The 21,557-nt window shown below is 43.9% G+C and overlaps 1 protein-coding gene across 1 annotated transcript; it reads right to left on the bottom strand.

Annotated features, from left to right (window-relative positions):
* Window positions 1–3,685: 3,685 nt before the first annotated feature.
* On the bottom strand, window positions 3,686–21,322 carry F2R (coagulation factor II thrombin receptor). Its single transcript, XM_047088166.1, has 2 exons — window positions 21,051–21,322; window positions 3,686–6,854 (listed from the first exon to the last, which is right to left on the bottom strand). The coding sequence occupies exons 1-2, from the start codon at window positions 21,136–21,138 to the stop codon at window positions 5,659–5,661; spliced, it is 1,284 nt and encodes a 427-aa protein (XP_046944122.1). The 5' UTR covers window positions 21,139–21,322; the 3' UTR covers window positions 3,686–5,658.
* Between the last annotated feature and the right edge of the window lie 235 nt (window positions 21,323–21,557).

Genomic DNA, 21,557 nt, shown 5'->3' with positions numbered 1-21,557 from the left:
GAGTTTCCACAGCCACTCATTCCAGCACCATCAAGACTGAAGCTACGGATGCTTACTAGTACCCCAGCATGTCCCTGAGGTCACCATTTTTCAGCCAGACCCAGAGACAAGAAACACATCTTCTTCCTGGTAACCAGGCGCTGCTGCTATCTGTCCTGCACTATCTTTACAAACGAGGGTCGGAGTCGCCACTCTAAATCCCCAGTCTCTTGTGAAATGGTTTTATGTATGAGATTAAAGCCTTTTAAGCTATCTTCCCCCTAGGAAAGCACCCAAGAGCAGAGAAAAAAATATAGTAAGATAGCGCCCAAAACAAATTTTGATCAAGCACTTATGCTGCTGCTACATTAAAAATTGCCCCAATTTTACCATGATTAAAAAAAAATGTCTCAGAAAATGATTTTAAGAATATGAGAATTGAAGTTTTTGAGTGCCTGGACCTCCAACATGGTCAAGTTTTGCCTCAGGGCCCTGGTACTCAAAGTTCGGTCCAAAGAACCATCATGTCAACATCCATGTCAACATCACTGGGAACTTGTTAAGACACTCAGACCCCACCCCAGACCTCCTGCAGTTAAGAAGATCCCCAGATAATTTGAATGCATGTTAAATTTGAGAAGCACTTTTAAAGAACACTTTTTTTTGAAAGAGAGAACTCACGAAAAAGAGCACACGTGCAAACTGGGGACAGGGGCAGAGAGAGAGGGAGAAAGAGAATCCCAAGCAGGCTCCATGCTCATCGACCGGAGGCTTGATTCCACGACCCCAGAATCATGACGTGAGTCAAAATCAAGAGTTGGATGCTCAACCGACTGAGCCACCCAGGTGCCCAAGAAGCACTTCTTTTTTTCTTTAGCATAAGCTCTATGTGCAGTGTGGGACTTGAACTCAACTCCAAAAACTAGAGTCACACACTCTACTGACGAAGCTGGACAGGCTCCCCAAGAAGCACTCTCTTAAAGCAGTGGCATGAACTCTGGCTTACATGTTTGAATATCCTAGGAGCTTGAAAACAATATGGACGCCCAGGCCCCATCCCCAAAGATTCTGATTCATGTTGGTCAAGGGTAGGGACTGAACAATGGAATTGTTTAACAGCTCTCCAATGACTCTATGCGCAGCCAGAGATGAGAACTGACCTAAAGTTTCCAAAACTTCCTTCTAACAAGGCAGAGGTGCTAAAATGCTAAGATTTGAGGTCTTCAAAATCCATGCTTCTTGACAAAGCATTCTATGTTATGATTAAATCCAAAACCCGGTTAGCTCCTGGCAATCAGGGACACATTAAATAAATTCTTTTTTGGCATCATGTAGGCCAATTTCAAGAGCAATTATATATCTTGGGATAGGCAGCTAAACAGCAAAAACATGCTGATCAATTGAGGTCTTTTTTCCCCCTAAGTAAGCTCTAAGCCCAACCTGGGGTTTGAACTCAGGCCCTGAGATCAAGAGTCTCATGCTTTACTGACTGAGCCAGGCTGGCATCCCAGGGTCTTGTTCTTAAATGCATCATAGTATTGCCTATCCCACCCTCGCTCATGTTCTCACTTCCCTGCATGGGTCACACAGCAGCATGCTAAAAAGGCCCAATATTGCGGTTATTAAAATAGGCAAAAGAGGCAGACTGGCCCTGCCACCACCTGATGTGTTCAGGCTATAAATGCAGCTTTCAAAGCTAATCTCCACAGTGCTTATGAGTCATTTCCTGAAGTTGTGAGCATATAGCCAGCTGGTTAAAAGCATACTGTGTTATCTAAATTCCAAGATGCTTCTGAATCTGACCTCTGGTTTTCTGTGTTTCCAGAAGACCAACAGGCCCCATGACAAGAAGTATGGAGCCTGATGTTCACTTTAGTGATGCTGCCAGGGGTGGTTCATAGCAGCTGGCTGCAAAACAGACCTCACACAAAGCTTACTAACTTCTAAGCCACACTGGACCTGCTGCCTCGAGTCAGTTGCCATTGCTGTAAGGGGCTGACCCCCTCAGCTGTGAGGCTGCCAGAAACTCAATGTGGTGGCTGGTAGCTGGGAACCAACTGTTTGCCCTTATAAGTGCTTTCTAATTATGGCTAATTTCTTTTTTTTTTGAAGATAGATAGATAGATAGATTTATCTGTCTTTATATATATATGTATATAGCATGTGCAGGAGAGGGGCAGAGAGAGGGAGAGCCAGAGATCCCAAGCAGGCTCCTCACTGTCAGTGCCGAACGCGATGAGGGGCTTGAACTCACGAATCGTTGAGATCATGACCTGAACAGAAACCAACAGATGCTCAACGGACTGAGCCACCCAGGCGCCCCTGAATAGGATTGATTTCTGTCTTCTTGAAGGCAATAAAGTTGGCAAATCTTGCATAAGAGCAGGGTTCTCAAGCTTCTTCGGTTGAGGATACCTTGATACACTTAAGAATTACTGAGGACCCTAAAGATTTTTCACTTAAGTAGGTTATATCCAGTGGTGTGTTGGAGTCAGCTTGTATCAGAATTCAATACTCAGGAATTTTTGAAGCCAACTGTTAAACCACTGGAAGCTTGAAATTGGCAGCTGAGAGGGGGCATTTACACTATGGAAACAGGCAAATGCTACAAATCTGGGTCTTTTTTCTTTCTCCGGAGATCAACAGCAAACCACTGATTCTACCCACCAACATTTACCATATTAGACATTAAAATGGAGAACGTTTGAAAAGATTTCTTTCACTTGGAAATAACAATAAATCTGTGACATTTTTTTTTAATTTTCTTCCCCAAACGATTATTGATTTTCTGAGGAGAGTTGCACTGTTTTCTGTTTTTGTAAACTTCTTTAATGGCTGGTTTGATAGACAGTCAGATTTTCTTAACTGTCTCTGCTTTCAGGCTGTTGCAATATCATGTGTCATGCAGCCTCCAGAAAACTCAACTGTATGGTAGTGAGAAAACCAGAGCAGGAAAAGGCAAGTAACATCGTTAGTGTTTTAAGATAGGTTTGACTTCATACATCCCCTAAAAAGGTCTCAAGGACTCAGAATCACTGCCTTGAAGCATTTCTTCTCTCTGTGTGCACTGTGGCTTACTTAACCACACCTCGCTCATAAAACACAGGTTGATCCTGTGGTCAGTTACTCTCTACACACATTTGGTCTAGTAATGTTGCCAGAAACAGCCACCCAGCGATGTCACTTCTGCCAGGAAATTACTCTTAATGACTGTTTTCCCGCTTAATTTTTATGACACCTGGGGGAAGATAAGCTTCTAGTGGAGGGTCCAGGCCTCACACACTTAAAAAGCTTGGTCATAAACACTGCTTAACTTTTTCCACTTGCTCGCAGAGCTCAAGACTTCCTAAAGGATATGCCAACATTTAAAACGATTTCTTACATTCTTAAGTATAACCTCAAATTTTCCACATTTATATTCAACAGCCAAAAGACCAGAAGCAAGAGAGGAGGTACCACGATTGAGTCGTCAGAGGGTTGAGGGAAAGGTCAGAGTATTCCCTCCTCCACCGCCTTTAGACCTGGGGGTGTAAAGGCATCCTCGAACTGCTAGCCCCTGGGGTGCTTCATCATCCCCTGTGGGTTCCCTTGACCCTGTCCACATCAATGCACATCGCCTCTTCATTAAATACTGTTCAGCTAAGCCCTAAGACTGGCCTTCCTGCCAGGACCCTGGTAGATACAGTCAAAATCTATTCCAAACAAATACCAAGCAAACTTTGATGTTTATTAATATGTTATATACATTTTTTTAAAAACAGAAAACATAAAAACAATGACATAAGTACACAATGATAACATAGTAATGATAGTCATATAAAGTCAGAGGTATATTAATATTTCAGACTGAATAAACAATCTCCACTGAGTTGAATAAAATATAGTAACTAAGTTAATAAAACCCATGCTAAAAAAATAAAATCGATGTTAGCTTATCCTTACATTATGCTCTTTCATGTAAATTATTCTATGGCATTTGGAAAGCGTTTGCTCTTTTGAAAAGGTAAACATTTGCCTTGAAACTGTTTTATTTTTTTGTTTAAAAGGCCAACATTGCTCCATAAGGAAAAAATATACATTTCAAAGTAATTTTCAAATTATTTTGTCAAATCCATGAGGATTTCCTGTACTTGATACGAATCATGGGGTTAAAAAATGCTTTTAAAATCATCTCATTAACTCTTAAAAAAAAAAGTAAATGGAAAGAAAAGAATAATTTTCCTAGATTTCAAAGTCAGTTTTAATTTCTCCTATTATTTCTCATCAAACTAGCATAAATGATTCTTTAAAAATTTTTTAATTTTGAAAACATTTGTAAATAAATAGTGTTCAACCAGCGTAGAACGGAAGACTTGTTTTTTAAAAATGTAATTCCTGTATTGTGTTATGTTTTCATCTGAAGTTATAACCATTGGAAACAGTAGCCCAAAATGTTCAAAGTTCTTCAACTGACGATCCTTGCTGGTATGAAACTTGCATGGTTACACTGGGCTAAAAAAGCTTCTTTAGATAAGGACATATTTACTTATCATACACATACCACACCCTGTACTGGTCTACTTCGTTCTTTTTGAGGGCAGGTCTCAGTCGCAGTCAACTCTGTATGCCCAGCACCCATCATTGTGCCCAGAGCACACAACGTGTGTTCATGTTTGCTCCATGAGTGTTTCCATCTGAGAATGGTCCTTGTGAGATAATTGCTGGAAGTAAATGGGACCTCCTTCTCTATTCTTAAAACGGGCAGAGAAAAGTCTTTTATGTTCATTATCTCCTGGGATAGTATAACCTACTTTGCCAAATTCTAATAGACAACAGAGTTCACAGCCAGCCCTTGTGGGAACCGCAGGAGGAGAAAGTAACGGTGGTGGCCCTGGGTCTGATCTCTGGGAGGCTCAGCTGGAGGGTTTGTGACCAGTCCGTGTCTGAAATGGCCCTGCTTTGTATCTATTGCTTGGAGTCCTCCTTCCGGGGCAGGCTGCTTTGAAAGCCAACCTAAGGTCACTCGTGGGACCTATGCTCATTTTTGCTTTACATACAGAGGGCGTGAGACATCTATCTGTTTTCATAATCTAAAGAATTCAAACTTTGATACGTTTAAAATGAAAAACAGTAGAACCTTTTCTACACACAGATAGTGCTAAGTCTTATCCCTTAATAACTTAAACATTGCTGTTGAACAATTTCAAAACACATTTATTTGCAAAAGCTGTATGAGTCCAAACCACGGAATCCCTCCCTATTGATGAACATCTTCAGACGTTCATCCACCAACCTAAACGTTGCACATAAAATCAGAAAACTAGGGTTTATTTCCTAGGGGGGAAAAAGACAGGGTTTCAAAGTGCCTATTCTATACTGCGCTCCAAATGATACAAACACGTGTGTGTGGTGTATGTATGCACATACACACATACATAGTAAGTCACATAAATATATAAAAAAATGACATTCAGTTATTACTGTAGCACTGGCAATACTCTTGGAATAACACTGTTTTCTATTCTTGTTATCTTTTCCTATAACTAATACATATGATTAATGGCTCTCATAGGAAAGAGGCATGCAAATTATAGATGTGTTGCTTTTGATCACAAATACCTTTTTGGCAAGGAATAATAGAATCCTCAGGTTACTCACTTTTTTAATCTTTTCTTTTCAACTAACTGGCAGTCCCTTTTCCTAAGTTAAGAGCTTTTTGTATATGCTATTACTGAGGTTACTAGAGCAAGTATCCACTTTACTTGCCATCAACTGACCACTGCTGTTATAGCTGCTGGGATCAGAACTTTCTTTGCAGCATAGGATACTGTAGAGGTACCTCTGGCACTCAGAGGAAGCATAATAGTAAATCAAGGGATCAATGCAACAGCTTATGCTGCTAACACAGACACACAGGAGGTAGGCAAAGTAGGTGGCTTCTGCCATGGAATCTTGAGAAAGGAATGAGTAATGCACAATCAAGAGGACATTTGTGGGTCCAAAGCAAATGATGAAGATGCAGAAAACAGCAAGCGACAAGAACAAAGCCCGGGACTTCTTGCTCCGGTTGGCAACGGCGGAGGAGCTAAGACATCGAATGATAGACACGTAACAGATTGTGGAAATGATCAGCGGTACAAAGAAGAAGACAGCAGAAAAGGCTGAGAAGTAAAAGGCATAATAGTCTTCGAGCAGGGTTTTATTGAGCACGTCATGGCAGGTGGTTATGTTGAGCCCCGGCATCTGGGTGGTTTGCTCCTTGAGGAGGAGAGGCACCACCCCGGCGATGGCCATAGCCCAAATGGCCAAACAAGTGAAGGAGGCCCTTCCCAGAGTGCGCCAGGAGAGGGATTGGATGGGGTACACCACAGCCAAAAACCGGTCAATGCTAATGACTGTCATGAGCATGATGGAGGCGTACATGTTACAGTAAAATGCTGCAGTGACGAAGCGACACATCTCGGACCCAAATTTCCAATCAGTGCCGGAGAAGTAGTAGCTGATCTTGAACGGGAGTACTGACACAAACAGCACGTCTGCTGTGGCCAGATGCAACATGTACACCACAGCAGGCTTCTTGATCTTCATCTTCAGGATGAACACGAGGATGGCCATGACATTCAGAGGAAGGCTTACGACGAACACACCAGTGTAGACGGAGGGTATAAAAAGCGTCAGCCAGGCACTGGTCAGATATCCTGAGGCATCTTTCGAGATGGGCAGAGAGGACGGTATTTGAAGAGGATGGCTTCTGTTGATGGAGCTTAATCTGTCTTCAGGGAACCCACTTCCGTTTTTCGCCTCGTTGTCTTCCAGTGGGAATGGTTCAAATCTGTCGTTGGTGTTCTTGAAAAAAAATGACCGGAGGTCCAAGGTAACATTGGGTGCTTTTGACTCTTTAAAAAAAAAAAAAAAAAAAAAAGAGAGAACAAATTAAAAAGGCAAACTAGAGAGTACATTTTATTTTTATTTTTTGTGTTCTTACTAGGAGAGTGGTAAAGAGCAAGTAATGCACAATGGGTTACAGATCGTATCAGGGAATTAGCGGACTCAGAATACCGTACAGCATTTTTTGTTGGCACAAGCAAACACTTAAAACTCTGCTCTTCAGAATGACAGAGGGGGGAAAATAAGGACAGAGGGGAATGATATGTTTTCGGAGATATACCCTGAAGGCATCAGGAAAGGATGAGGGCCTGACGTGAAGGAAAACAGCAGCGACTTCTTTTCCACACTACCTGCCGTCTCTATAAACAAATCACTCCCAGGCTCTATGACTTTGTTTTCCTCCACAGGCCTTCATGTGTGTATTTTCTCCATTTAGTTTGCAGACACCCCTTGAAACCCATCCTTCCCAATGGAAACATCTGCAGGAAGGCAAGGGGACTTCCTCAGTTATGGAGCTAGAGCCAAACTCAGAGTAGGACTGAGGACTCCCATTTCCATGGCCATTGTCCATGTGACAGGAGTTTTCCTCTACTATCTTCAGTTTGTTTATACAGTAGGATGTCCCAAATGTCTCATCACATTTGGACCCAAACCACAGTCCTTCGGGTCATCTTCTAATATAACCACAAGGTGCACACCACCTAGGTCATCTTCCTTCTCCTTCCTGAGCAGGTCTGTGGAGGAGCAGATATTCTGGGCTGATGGCCTTCCTCAGTTGAGTTCCAGAATGCTACCTGCATCAACGCCGATGCCAGGCTAACCAGGCTCTTCTGAGTGTCAACCAGAAGTCAAAATAAAGGCTCAGTTGCAGACTTCCTCCTTTTACCATCATCTTCTACCAAAAGCACCCAATGAAAGTGTTCATCAAAGAATGGCCACACTGAGCTGCTGGAACTCCACCAGCTGTTCCTTCTGGAGAGCTTCGGCTAAAATTCTGCCATTCAGGAGACATGGACAAAGAGCCTTTGTTGGGCCTTGGGAAGCTGACAACTGGGAAAGAAACCACAGAGGAAGAAGGGCAAAGCGTCCATCACTGAAAGTGGCCTCAACAATGGCTGGACATGCAGGTCCCTGAGAAGTGATGTTAGAGACTTAAAATCTGGCTACAAATTGATAAATACAGTGAACTGTCAAACTTTTGTTCTCATCTTTCAGTGGTGGACCCTTTGCGCAAACAAACGTTTACAGAGAGAGGCATAATGTAACAGAAGAGATAGTGTCCCACCGGACCCAACCATCCCTTAGATAAAAATTACAAACTCTTGACCTTCTGCCTCCCTCCAGTCAATGACCTGAAGGCATTTAGGTTCATCAGGTAGTACTGGGGAGAGGAGGAATGAATATTGAAAGAAAGGATGGTGTCCAGTGACTTTCTCGTTTTCTGGACTTTCCTGTTTAGCTTGAGGGAAGGCCAAAATCAGTGGCACAGAAGATAGCTAAAACTGAGATAAAAAACCCAGTTTCCGGCCTGAAGAACCAGAGGACAGAGTTCAGGGCCATTCTAGTCACTGGCAAGTGAGGAGAGAATTCTAGAAAGGAAAAAAGTCAGAGAGGGGAGTCCTAAATTCCAATGTGCATTTGCCCTGGCCTGTGGCTGACTCTGGAATCACGTACATGTAAGTGTAAAAAGCAGCCCTGCTGAAGACAGAAGAGCTGAAGCGGCCTTTTTGCTCAAGATGGAGAGTTTGCAGTTTGAGTCCAACCAAATGTATTGCCTGCTACAGCAAAAACACCACAATTCTTCAGAGAAATAAAACAAAATCCTGAGTCTGTAGAATGGCAATGTCCAGGATATAATCCCAAATCATCTGACACAAGAAGAATCAGAGAAATGTGACCCAGTCTTAAGAAAAACGATCATCAGTGGAAACCAATCCCATGATGATCCAGATGTTGGACTTAGCAGATAAGGATTTTAAAGGATGTGTTGCAATGAACTAAAGGGAACTATTTCATTGAAATGAATGAAAAAATAGGAACTATCAGCAAAGAAATCAACCAACAGAAATTCTAGAACTAGAAAATAAAATACCATCGATTGGCATCTATTTCCAAAACAAGGAGCACAGCTAGAGGAGAACAGGGACTGGAGGTGAAAGGTTGAGGTGAGGCTACCTCAGCAAGGTCCTAAGGGGGCCCCTGAGGGTGAAGGGGTGGCCTGGCGTGAAGGGGAGATCTGTCACCAGGAAGGACAAATGTCTCCAGGGATGAGCTTCTGAGGAAACATGTATGTCTCGATTATTCCTCAAGGGTAAGAAACCATTCCTACGAATATCTGAATCTCTAGCATCCTGCACATGGTAGGCGCTCCTTAAGTTGGCTTTTATTCCCAGATTTGACTTCTGATATTGGCTCTGTCAGGAATCACTTAACCTTTCCGAACTCAGTCTCAGAATCATAAAAATGGGATTCATATACCTGTCTGGCCTACAAATCTGGAGCCAGGTGCATCCCATGTGAATTAGGACATGTGGTAACTTTGTAAACTATAAAAATTAATCAATGTAAGAAATTAATATCATCCTCCTTTCACTTCAAGGGAAGCTTGCTTTTAGACACAATTGTTTGCTTACTCTCATTATTTTTAGAGTTTACTTATTTATTTTGAGAGAGAGAGTACATGCACGCATGGGGAGGGGAGGGGCAGAGAGAGAGGGAAGAGAGAATCCCAAGCAGGATCTGCACTGCCAGCACAGAACCCAATGTGGGGCTCAATCCCATAAACTGTGAGATCAAGACCTATGCCAAAATCATGAGTCGGATGCTTAAGTGAATGAGCCACCCACATGCCCCTACTCTCAATTATTTTAAATTAAAATGGAATCTATGCACCTCTTCCCTACTGTTTAGCAATATTTAATTTTTCAGTGTGATGAGGAACATGAACAGGTTGTAAAGTATATAGCCCCAGCATTCAGAGATGCAAATCAAATTTCAAATTCACAGCCTTTTCCGGAAGTATAACTTTCTTCTCTTTGTGATGCATCTAACTTAATCTGTGTGCATACTGACCCAGTCACAGGGAGGCCTAACACCACTAAGAACTGTGGGATGTGAGGCTACCTCGGGGTCATAACGAATAAGTCAGAACTGAAGGAAAAGAATGAATGGGTTCTGGCATTTTAATACCACAAAGATAAGTGTCCTTAAAAATGCTGACCCGGGGTGCCTGGGTGGCTCAGTTGGTTAAGCTTCCGATTCTTGGTTTTGGCTCAGGTCACAACCACATAGTTTGTGAATTCAAGCCCCATGTCAGGTTCTGTGCTGCCAGTGTGGAGCTTGTTTGGGATATTCTCTTTCTCTCTCTCTCTCTCTCAAAATAAATAAACTTAAAAAAAAAAAAGCTGACCCAGAAGAACCTAAAGATAACACAATTTTACTCTGCAGTTTGGAAACTTGGCCTGATTAAGGACTTCCGTCATGCATGGAGGGAAAAAGTACACACACACAGGCCCGCACAGACAGGTATGAATTCAGACATTACCTAGAGGAATGACATAATTTGAAAACCACTGAGCACTTATAACTAAGCCTCTTAGACACTATCTCTTCATCTGAAAATAAAACTGTTGTTGGGTTTTACTCTATGTTTAGTACTCTGGCATTAAGTATTTGCTTTAAAAAAATTTCTTCCCTGGCTAGGTCTTTTTAGGCAGTATGGTGTTTATAACGGAAACATTATACCCACTGAGACATGACATTTTTACAGGCTGGAGCCCAGGAGGAATGCATAATCCCTTGATTAAATATCATTACCTAAGGCGTCACCTTTTCTTGCTACTATAGGTTTGATATTTTGGTTTTTCTGGAATTAAAAAATGTCAGGAAAAAAATTTTTGATTTAAGTATATAACAGCATCAAAGAAAGAACAAAACCAATTCCAAATAAATAGACATATCCAACTAACTCAAGCCCCTTAGGCTGAAATTCAGTTTGAGTATCTCCCTTTTTCTCCCATCCTGGCACAGCTCACAGGTCAAGGAGAAAGCGCCTGTCAGTGTGCCAAACACTCTCTCAATTCATCTGTGGTTTTGTTGTTAAGCTATGGTTTCAAACACACACAAAAAGCAGCTCAAGTCCTAAAATCAGTTCTCATACTCCTTGCTAAGTTTCACTCAATTTAGGTTTCTCTTACATGACCCTAGAGTCGTTTTGTGGTTCAATACAGCACACTGCTAAATGCTTAAATATGGACTCTCTAACTCTGGAGAAAGTCAGGCCATGCTTCATTTATCTTTGATGAGATCTAGCGTGGAAGCAGAGTGGTGACTAGATGCGGTACCGAGGTCCCTTGGGATCCTAGAATTTACACCATGCCAGCCTCCGCTGAAGCACCAGCCTTGGTTCTGACTCAGAGCTCCGGCCTACAGGGCTTTTGCTTTGTAGGAATTAGCAAAGCAGAAGTCTCAGGACCTTGCCCACATTCCCACACAGAGCAGGACAGCTGTACCCTGCACTTCTCCACAAGTGAATCAACACTACAGACTAAAGAGAAGTAGAGAAGAAGATGATGGAAAATTAACAGAAACATATTAATTCCATCAAATGACAAACAGCAAAATTACTGGAATACTCCACTGCCTCAAATGCAAATACACACCATTTTCCAATATAAAGAACCAGAGCTCCTGAAAGAAATGGCTAGTTCCAGATGTGGGGTAAGAAATACACTAGCTGAATCTCTATTCTTTAAAGAATATTAGGGTGAAAAAAAAAAGAATATTAGGGTCAGGTTCGACTCTGGAGTCTGGGCTCTCACTGGCCAAGGTGTGACAATTGACCACCAAAAGAATAATGAATGACAAGAGTGACTTAAAACATTTGAAATAGGTCATATATGTTAAGATCCAGGAGTTCATAATGATCCTCAAAGGAAAATGAAACCTTTTTGGTCACCTCTGGAGGAAATAGGGGACCCTGTACAAAAATTGGTAAATAAAAGCAAGATTCAAGCATTTACCCTGCCTTTTCTATATAAATTGTATTTTCAGGGAAACAAAACAGTCAATGAGAGAAGGTTCTTTTTTATAAAATAATTCCAGCTCACAAACGCAGAAACAATAACAGATTTAGGAAAGCATCGTTTGGAAGCTCTTGGTGAAAAAAGGGACTCAGTCTAATCAGGAGTGGTCACTAAAGCCACTGGATGAGAGGTGGATAGAAAACTTCATAACAACCGGAGCAAGCAAGCAAATGCCTGAATTGGCTGAGTAATCTTTTTTTTTTTTTAAGATTTCATTCTTTTTTTCTCCTACTGAGTAATCTCACGATCACAAAAAGAGAGGCAATCCTGAGATGCATCAGAAGTACACAGTACCACTGCCGATTTAGTCTTACAAAAATCCAAACCCGAATCTGATCAAGCCTGCTGATGTACCTACCATGTGACAGAAAATGCAGGCGACAGATTGGCACGATGAACAACCAACCCTATGTGACGCAGCTGGCCAGATCCAGCGGGCAGGGGAGGCTCTGTGACAAATGACCCAGTTTCTTTGAAAAATAAACAGCCATGAAAAAGGAGGAGAGGGGAAACAGTTACAGAGTAAAAGAGACTTAAGAGACATACCAACCAAATGCAACGGTTGGCTTTGTTTGATCCTGATTCAAACAAAACAACTGTAAAAAGGCATTTATGAGACAATCAGCAAAATCTGAATGCTGACTGAATAGTGCATGATATCAAAAAATTGATATTCATTTTTTTAGGTGATATAATGGTGTTATGGTTATACATAAAAAAAAGAGTTCTTATCTCTGAGGATATATGTCAATGCATTTGTGGATGAAATGATGTATGTGTCTGGGATTTGCTTTAATATTGTTTAGTTGGGGAGGAAGAAAAGTGAGGTGTAGGTAAAACAAAATATGGGGAATAATTATACTGTTCACTTTTGGGTATGTTTGAAAGTTTTCATAATAAAAGGTAAAAAAAAAAGGAACAACAAATATTGTATGCATAATTACTTACTCCTAGAAACTAAGGACAAGGGTTTTTGCTTGTTTTCCTTTTATTTTAGTCTTGAAGGGAAAAAAGTTCATGAATGTGTAAATGAACATTGTTTTACATTTAATGAATTCATGCAATACCAACTCCTCAAAGGCTTTTCTGGAATATGGAGGAGTTGTTATGAAAAACACTTAACATGTGTTGAACACCTACTCTGTGCTAGGTACTTCATAACTTACCTCATGTAACTCTAACATTTCTACAAGATAAGTATTATAATCCCTGTTGTATGGACAATATACAGAGGCAGAGATAGGCTAAGTAACTAATCCAAAGTCACACAGGAAGTAGAGGAGCCAGGATTTGAACCTAGATCTTCCTGGCTCCGAAGCTCATACCCTTTGAACCATACCGCATTACCCTGTCTCTTTAAAAGACCTGAGGGGTGCCAGGGTGGTTAAGTGGCTGGCTCTTGATTCGGCTCGGGTCATGATCTCGCGGTTCATGAGTTCAAGTCCCATATCAGGCTCTTCGCCGACAGGGTGGAGCCTCCATGGGATTCTCATTCTCTCTCTCTCTGTCTCTCCCTCCATCCCTCCTTCTCTCTCTGTTCCTCCCCCACTTGTACTCTCTCTCTCTCTAACTTAATAATAAAAAAATAAGACTTGAGATTTATGACCTACTCCTAAAACAGTATAATTACTTTCCACTAACCTTTTCAGCAAACAAATGAATGTGCCCTTCCTTGTAACTAGAGCAGACGGTACATGACCAGGTGAATATGTAACTTAAATTGATGATGTTCTTGATCACTGCTTGGGAATTCAGGAGTCCTGCTGACCTTGGCTACACACCAATCACATGCTAACAACCTAGTTCTCACAGACACATCAGTTGTAGTACAGAGATGTTCAAGGACAAAACAGAAAAACCAATCTTTTTTTCTTGAAAAAAAATTTTTTTTTTAAAAAAAAATTTTTTTTTTAACGTTTATTTATTTTTGGGACAGAGAGAGACAGAGCATGAACGGGGGAGGGGCAGAGAGAGAGGGAGACACAGAATCGGAAACAGGCTCCAGGCTCTGAGCCATGAGCCCAGAGCCCGACGCGGGGCTCGAACTCACGGACCGCGAGATCGTGACCTGGCTGAAGTCGGACGCTTAACCGACTGCGCCACCCAGGCGCCCCATTGAAAAAAAAATTTTTTTTAACGTTTATTTACTTTTGAAATAGAGAAAGACAGAGTGTGAACAGAGAAGGGGCAGGGAGAGAGGGAGACACAGAATCTGAAGCAGGCTCCAGGTTCCAAGCTGTCAGCACAGAGCCTGATGCGGGGCTCGAACTCACAAACTGTGAGATCATGACCTGAACCAAAGTTGCATGCCCAACTGACCGAGTCACCCAGGCATTCCAGAAAAACTAATCTTTAAAAGAGTGTTCAAGATAGGGCAGAAGCAAAAGCAGCAATGAACAAAAGTCTCTGCGATGAGAAAAGCAGAATTAAAGGTAGAATAAGGTAGGCACTGATTGCAAGGTTTAGAAAAGGTTGCCAGTATCAGGGGCTGCTTTCCCTTCTATCCCACATCCCTGGGGCAGGGACTCAGCTGGAAGCACAGGAGAGCAAACTTAAGATGAAGCTGGGAGAGGAGTTACAGGGGAACGCAAGATAAAAGCAACCAGAAAATTTCAATGTGGGGGCACTCAAGGCTAGAACAGGCACAAAGATGACAGAAGAGAAGCATGTGGGGTCCTAGGCTGGAGCCTCCTGGAGGCCAGGGCTTGACATGGGGGGTTAGGACACTAGCAGGCTTCTCTGGGAACAATTCTGATTCCCTGGTTTTTCCCATTCCTCCGGCCTGTTTAGTCACAAAAGTTAGAAGCCCTGAGTTCCAGGTCCTGGGAACACTGCTCTCTATAAAAACAAGCTAAAATGAAAACTAATTCACTCTAAAAGATGTTAATAATCAGTTCCTCCTGGTACTAAGCTGTCTCCGTCCCCAAACCCGCCCAAGTCCTACTGCAGTCTGTAAACCTGAACTCAGACAACGTGGATTCTAGACTGTGACAGAAACTATCATGAACAGCACTTCGTGGAAAGCAAACTCTTCTCACAAAACAAGTAAGGTTGTCAATTCTGCTAACCATGGGACAATTCACTGAGCCTGCTACACTATGCTTTACATGATGGTGGAGACTTGATAATGGTTATGAAATCAATTTAGAAGGCTTAACAAGCATTTGAAAAAGTAGAATACTGTAGAAAATACTGGACTTCATAGCACATGGTAAAGGTGAGTATAGTTCAGGAGAACTTTTATTTCATGTCTATGTATATACACAACTGCCCATGCATATTTATTGCACACACACACAACTACTGTGTCACAATAAAAAGTGTATTTCTTAGTCTTTACTGTTAGCAAAAAAAAGAAAATACTGGAAAACACTATTCTACAATACTCTAATACCTGACTTCTAATTCATCATGGACTTGAAATACAGATTACATAAGGTCCTTTCTTAAAATTAAGTAAATTTGTTTTCAAGTGCAAATTACAGGTTATTCCTGTTAGGTCAAAAGGCTGGTTCTTTTGAAAGTAAATAAAGAATGCATAAAGGCCTGTAATGGCCTTGAAGTGACAAAACTTCATCGGATGCCTTGGGGTGGAGGAAAAGGAGGTTGTAACTTCAGAGGGTTTCTGCAAATACCATCACAGGATCAGTGTGGGAGAGGGTGTTTGGAGGAATTGGACGCTCATACCCAGAAAAAACAATCTCGGCCCATGGGGAGAGCTATTTGCTCTGACAGTTCTGGGTATAAGCAAGAGAAGACAAAAGGAAGAATGACAGAAACCTCAAAATAGGGAAATAAACAAATTTCTGAATGCTGAAACCAATACCAGCCTCATAGTAAAAAATAAACCACGGCTGTGGTTCCTCATGACTCTTCCTGAATGATTTCCTAAGTATGCACAGCACAGGGGAGCCTGCACACTCCTGAAAACTAGTGAGAGGGGAGGCCTCCAGAACCCAAAGGCCACATACTGTATGATGCTATTTATACAAAGTGCAGAGAAGAGGGCTGCCTGGCTGGCTCAGTTGGTGGAGCATGTGACTCTTGATCTCAGGGTGGTGAGATCGAGCCCCCAGTAGGGTGCAGAGATTATTTAAAAAATAAAATAAAATCTTTAAAAAAAAGAAAGAAAGAAATGCAGAGAAGAGGTAAACTCACAAAGACAAAAAGCAAATCTGTGGTTGCCAGGGGCTGGGCGGAGAAGGGGGTTTAAGGGGCTTGTTTTGGGGTGATGAAAATATTTTGGAACTAGACAGATATGGTGGCTATACAACATCATAAATATACTAAATACCACTAAACTATGTACTTTATTATCTTTTACAATGTTTATTTATTTTGAGAGAGAGAGCGCGCGCACATGCGAGTGGGGGAGGGGCATAAAGGACAGAGAATTCCAAGGAGGCTCCCTACTGTGGTGCAGAGCCCAACTTGGGGGATCATGACCTGAGCCGAAATCAAGAACTGGAGGCTTACCCCACTGGGCCACCCAGGCACCCCTAAACTGTATATTTTAAAGGGGTTAATTTAACACTCTGTAAACCTTACCTCAATTTAAAAATATACAGGAAAGAAAGAAAATGGAGTTCTGAGGGAAAAGAGGAATGTGTGTCTAAACAGAGGAGAGCGGGGAAGATTAGAAACCAAGGGTCTTGGGGATTCCATTGTCTCTGTGGAACTGCACACACTTAAGGCTCAGCTGAGGTCCAGTGTGTGAGGGTGACAAGGACAAAGATGAACAGAGTGAGGGAGGGGGAAGGGGCAGGGAGGGCAGTGGGAGGACGGCTGGCCAGAAGCATTTTGGAAAAGGAGCAAATTCAGAGCTGGTGAGAAAGTGCAAGTTAGGGTTCACAGCACACCAATCCATTTAGACATAAAGGGCTGAGAAATACTGAATTAGAAAGATGGAGAGAGGGGTGCAAAGGCATCCAGCAGAGAGGACATGAGAATATTCCTGAGAAGGGGCCCCCACTCCTCAGAAACATTCCCTCACACAAAGGAAGGGTGGACTAATTTAGGGGGAACCTATATCTCTATATGTCCTATAAAAATAAACGTCAAAGGCATAGGGGATGAAAAAAGTGAATGAGGGAAGGAGGGAGGGAGAGAAGGAAGAAATTAGGTAGATTTTTAGAGTAGAAGGCGACACTTGCTTTTCATAAGAAATTTGGCTTTCAATCTTACAGAGGTTTCTGGTCTGCTTAGGGTAGAATCAGTGTCCAGTTTTGTGCCTTTTATTTAGGCTTAAGATCACAGTCTCTCAGTAACAGCCAATTAATTAGCATATTCATGAGTAGGGATGCATTTATGGCCTGTCTTATCACATGTTTGCAAAAGTAAATGGTAGGATACCACAACCTAAGCATAAATGTTCCCTAAACACCTCCATGTGCTAGGCCTGGGCTACAGACCAATGGGGTGCAGACTTTGCGCTTTAGGTTTTCTGGAGAACCTAGGAGTTACCCTTCTCTACAGGGGGTCTGGATGGCTTCTTCTCTATGGGGAGGGGGGCTGGGGGAAGGGCTGGATAGAGAAAGCCAGAACTTAGGAAAGACAGGCTTGTGGTCAAATACCAGATCCATTTTTTGCTAGACTTGTGACTTAACCATTTGGGGTCTGTTTACCTACCTGTAAAATGGAGATGACATCTACTGAAAGGACTGTCATAAGGAATAAACAAGAAAGTGTATGTAAAGAACCTAAGCAAGATGTTGCTGTAGTAGGTGCTTGATACAGAGTGGCTGTTTTTAATTAAATGTGAATACGTGGGGTGTAAGGGAGGGCATTTTGGCCAGAGGGAGTGGCAGGGGGATAGAAGCCAGAGAAAGCAGAGCTCCTTGGAGGAGGAAGTGAAGGGTGGGGCTGGGGGAAATATAGGTAATATAACAGGTTATGTAAAGAGGAGGCTGGATAGAGGCTGGGGACACATCCTGCAAGGGGAGGGGCACCTCACTCTATGCTAAGGAGTTGAGCTTGACCTTCTGGGCAGTTGGGCAGCATGTAGAATCTTCCACCCAATCCCCTCTACCATGGTCACCGTCAGCTGTTCTCGAACCCTTTCACCCTCCAGATCCTCACAAAATTTACAAACGTCGCCCCTTGGATGTTGGCTCTCTTTAATGAAGGCAAGTCATGTCACTTACATCGCATGGGCAAAGGAAAGTAAACCAGCTAATGAACTCATGAATTTCTCAATAAATGTCGGCTGAATGAACACTGGTTCTAGACTCCATGGGGATAAATGGAAGTTTATAATCTTAACTGGACAGATGAGATACCCACATAGTGACAGTGCAGGAAATGCCAACAAGAGTGGGGACAAAAAGTCCCAAGAGCTTCAGGAAAGCTCAAATTGGTGGGCAGGGCCAGCCTGGAGGGCTTGCCAATGCCTGGGGTCTCACAGTTCCTCCGATCACATACAACCGGTTATGACAGATACTCTTTAGAGCTGCCTGTGAACGGTGATAAGAAGAAGCAGACCTATTTTTAGTTGATTTTATTAGTGATTTAAACTCTCTAAAGACAAGGCCCCACTTATTTCCTGCATGCAGGGCCCCTTCCCCCATTTGGAATTTCAGTATACTGTCTCTGAGCCTTAGTTTCAGAATGGTAACGGGATAAACATCTGCCTTGACCAAGTGTTCTGACAGGGTAATACTTTGTTTTTGTTTTTTTTTGTTTTTGTTTTTTTTCCAACGTTTTTATTTATTTCTTTTTTGGGACAGAGAGACACAGAGCATGAACGGGGGAGGGGCAGAGAGAGAGGGAGACACAGAATCGGAAACAGGCTCCAGGCTCTGAGCCATCAGCCCAGAGCCCGACGCGGGGCTCGAACTCACGGACCACGAGATCGTGACCTGGCTGAAGTCGGACGCTTAACCAACTGCGCCACCCAGGCGCCCCAATACTTTGAAGTGCAAATGCCTCCCAACCCAGGGTCTGACAAGGAATAGGACACTTAGCCTGAGCTCCTTTTCCTCCCTCGGCGTCCCTTCTTCTTTCCCTCCCCAAGTGGTTCCAGAATCCACTGTAGACAAATGAGCCAGTGTGTGTGTTCAGTTATCCGCCCACACCGGCTAGCCCATCTTAGCATGCATCTTCTCAGTTCATAAGGAAGAAAGCAGAGCACAAACAGCAGCCTTAACTTTACTCCTTAACAGAGACCAAGAATCTTCCCCCGAGGCCACTGTGAGGAAAGGTGACTACAGTGGGTCAGCGCTTGTATAAACTTGTCCCCAACACTACCATCCAAATCACAAACAACAATTTGTATTCTCAACAACTTGTCCCAAAATAATTACAAAGTCACATAATACAGCACATGTAATACCACACACAACGCTCAGTTCTCCATGTTTCCTCAAACACCCCAGCAGATAATGCCAGTTATCCACAGCAGCTTGGCTAGCTCCTGCAAAACTGGGCCTTTATCTGAAGCTTTTATTTTTCCCAAAAGCACCGTGTCCAAACTCACCCTGAGCAAAGACGGAGAGCAGAGAAAACACTATTTTTGTCACCTCTTATTCTTTAAAAAAAAAAATTTTTTTTTAACGTTTATTCATTTTTTGACAGACAGAGTGAGTGGGCAGGGGCAGAGAGAGAAGGAGACACAGAATCCAAAGCAAGCTCCAGGTTCTGAACTGAAAGCACAGAGCCCAACATGGGGCTCGAACTCACAGACAGTGAGATCATGACCTGAGCCGAAGTCGGACGCTTAACCAACTGAGACACCCAGGTGTCCCTTATTCTTTTTTTTTTTTTTAAGGTTTATTTGTTTATTTTGGGAGAGAGAGAACTCGAGCAGGGGAGGAACAAAGAGAGAAGGAGAGAGAGAATCCCAGGCAGGCTCCATCCTGTTGGTAAGAAGCCCCATCAGAGGCACGATCACACAACTCTAGGATCATGACCTGACTCTAAACCAAGAGTAGGATGCTCAACCAACTGAACCACCCAGGCACCCCACCACCTTTTTCCTGATGCACCTACACTAGGTTCCAGTGTGAAAACAATGTCAAATACTCAATCTGTCACCCATAAGAAATCCAGCTAGAATCTGTTTGTACATGAAAAAAAATGGGGGGGAGGGGGCTAAAATCTTATGAAGTACTATCGCTATGAAGAACCTGAAACATTGTTTCCCCCCTCAGCTTCAAACTAGTGTCTTTATCAGTTAAAAACAACTTCTCTGTCCTGCTTTTTAGGGGTGAGGGGAGTTTGGAAAATACATTTATTTGGTCAAGTAGCCAGATACTTAAAAATACACACTAATGGTGAGAATTATATTCTGGTAAGCAACCTCCTCCTTGCAGCATGCCAGAAACAGAAATACTGAACTCCCATAGTGTCCAAGGGAGCCAGGTTTTGGGGAGAGGATCTCTCTTTCCTCAGCTCACTTGGAAGACTGGGTTCTGGGTAACAAAACCTCCCAGCCACCAGCACCATCACTGAGGCCGCTACCACTGCCTTCCTGTGGCTATCCTGTTATCACCATACATTCCGCACCATGAGCACCTCCCCATACACACGGCCCGTGTCAGAAGCTGCTGATATTGATTTTCTACTAAAAGTCCCCAGTACTTAGCTTTTCTCTACACCATTTTCCTCGCCCGTAATATGTGCAAGAGAAACAATTCCAGCAAAGCAAAACTTCAGCGGGAGCGCTTCTCCACTTTATGTTGAAAAGGCCAGAACGTAGACTGGTGGAGCAACCCAAGACCCGTTCTTTTTGGGGCGGTCCTGGGAGAAACGGGTCACACGGTGACAACAAAAGCAACGAGGGGCCAGGGGCCTCAAGCTCCCCCAGGAAAATGTGACCACCTCTTCCTCCTCCCTATCCAACACCACGTCTCCAGAAGGCTGCATCCTCCGAAACCAAGTGCAAAGGAGCACGGCTCATAATCCCCGCCGGGATCTGACTGGGGGAGACTCTGGATCTCAGCTCAAATAGCTGCTTGGCTTCTGGAGCAACCTGAGACAAAGGGTGCGGCCAAGGGCACCGCCGTCGAGGGGAAAGCGCAGCCTGTACCCATTCGGTCCCCTCTCCCGCCCGCTCCATTCCCGCGGGGGCCCTGGCTGCCGGGCCCACAACGAGCAGGGAGGGAATACCGGAGCAGCTCTCACCGGAATTGCCGCCTCGGGTGCGGGCCGACAGCAGGGGGCCGCACAGACTGAGTCCCGCGGCCACCAGCAGCAGCCGCCGCGGCCCCATTGTCCCGAGGCTCCGCGCGGCTCGGGCAGACGGCCCCGCCTCCGAGCGGCTCGGGTTCCCTGCGCTCTCCCTCTCGCCGCGGGGTCCAGCCGCCCGCCGGGGCGCACGCGCGGGCGGGCAGAGCGCTCACTGCCCGGAGATAGAGGGAGGACGCTCCGCGTCGCCCCACTGGCCGGAGTGTCTGGTGGCGTGTGCGGTGGCTCTCCGAGGGCGCAGGCGGAGGCGGAGGCGGGGGGCGGAACCCGGGCGCGCAGGAGCCAAGGCGCACGAGCGGGGAAGGGCGCCCCCCGGCGCCGAGTGTGCGCGTCCAGGCGTTGGCCGCCCGCCACACGCTCCCCTCCCCCTCTCCGTGAGCCCCTCGGCCGCCGCTCCGCTGTCCCAGGCTTCGGCGACCCAGCCTCTCGCGGTGCGTCGCACCG

This window comes from Lynx rufus, unplaced genomic scaffold (genome assembly GCF_022079265.1).
Source record: "Lynx rufus isolate CCGP_SWC_20201006 ecotype Redwood Valley unplaced genomic scaffold, mLynRuf1.p SCAF_1, whole genome shotgun sequence".
Lineage (NCBI taxonomy): Eukaryota > Metazoa > Chordata > Mammalia > Carnivora > Felidae > Lynx > Lynx rufus.
The sequence above is the reverse complement of the archived record's forward strand: the minus strand, read 5'-3'. Positions and strand labels throughout refer to the sequence as shown.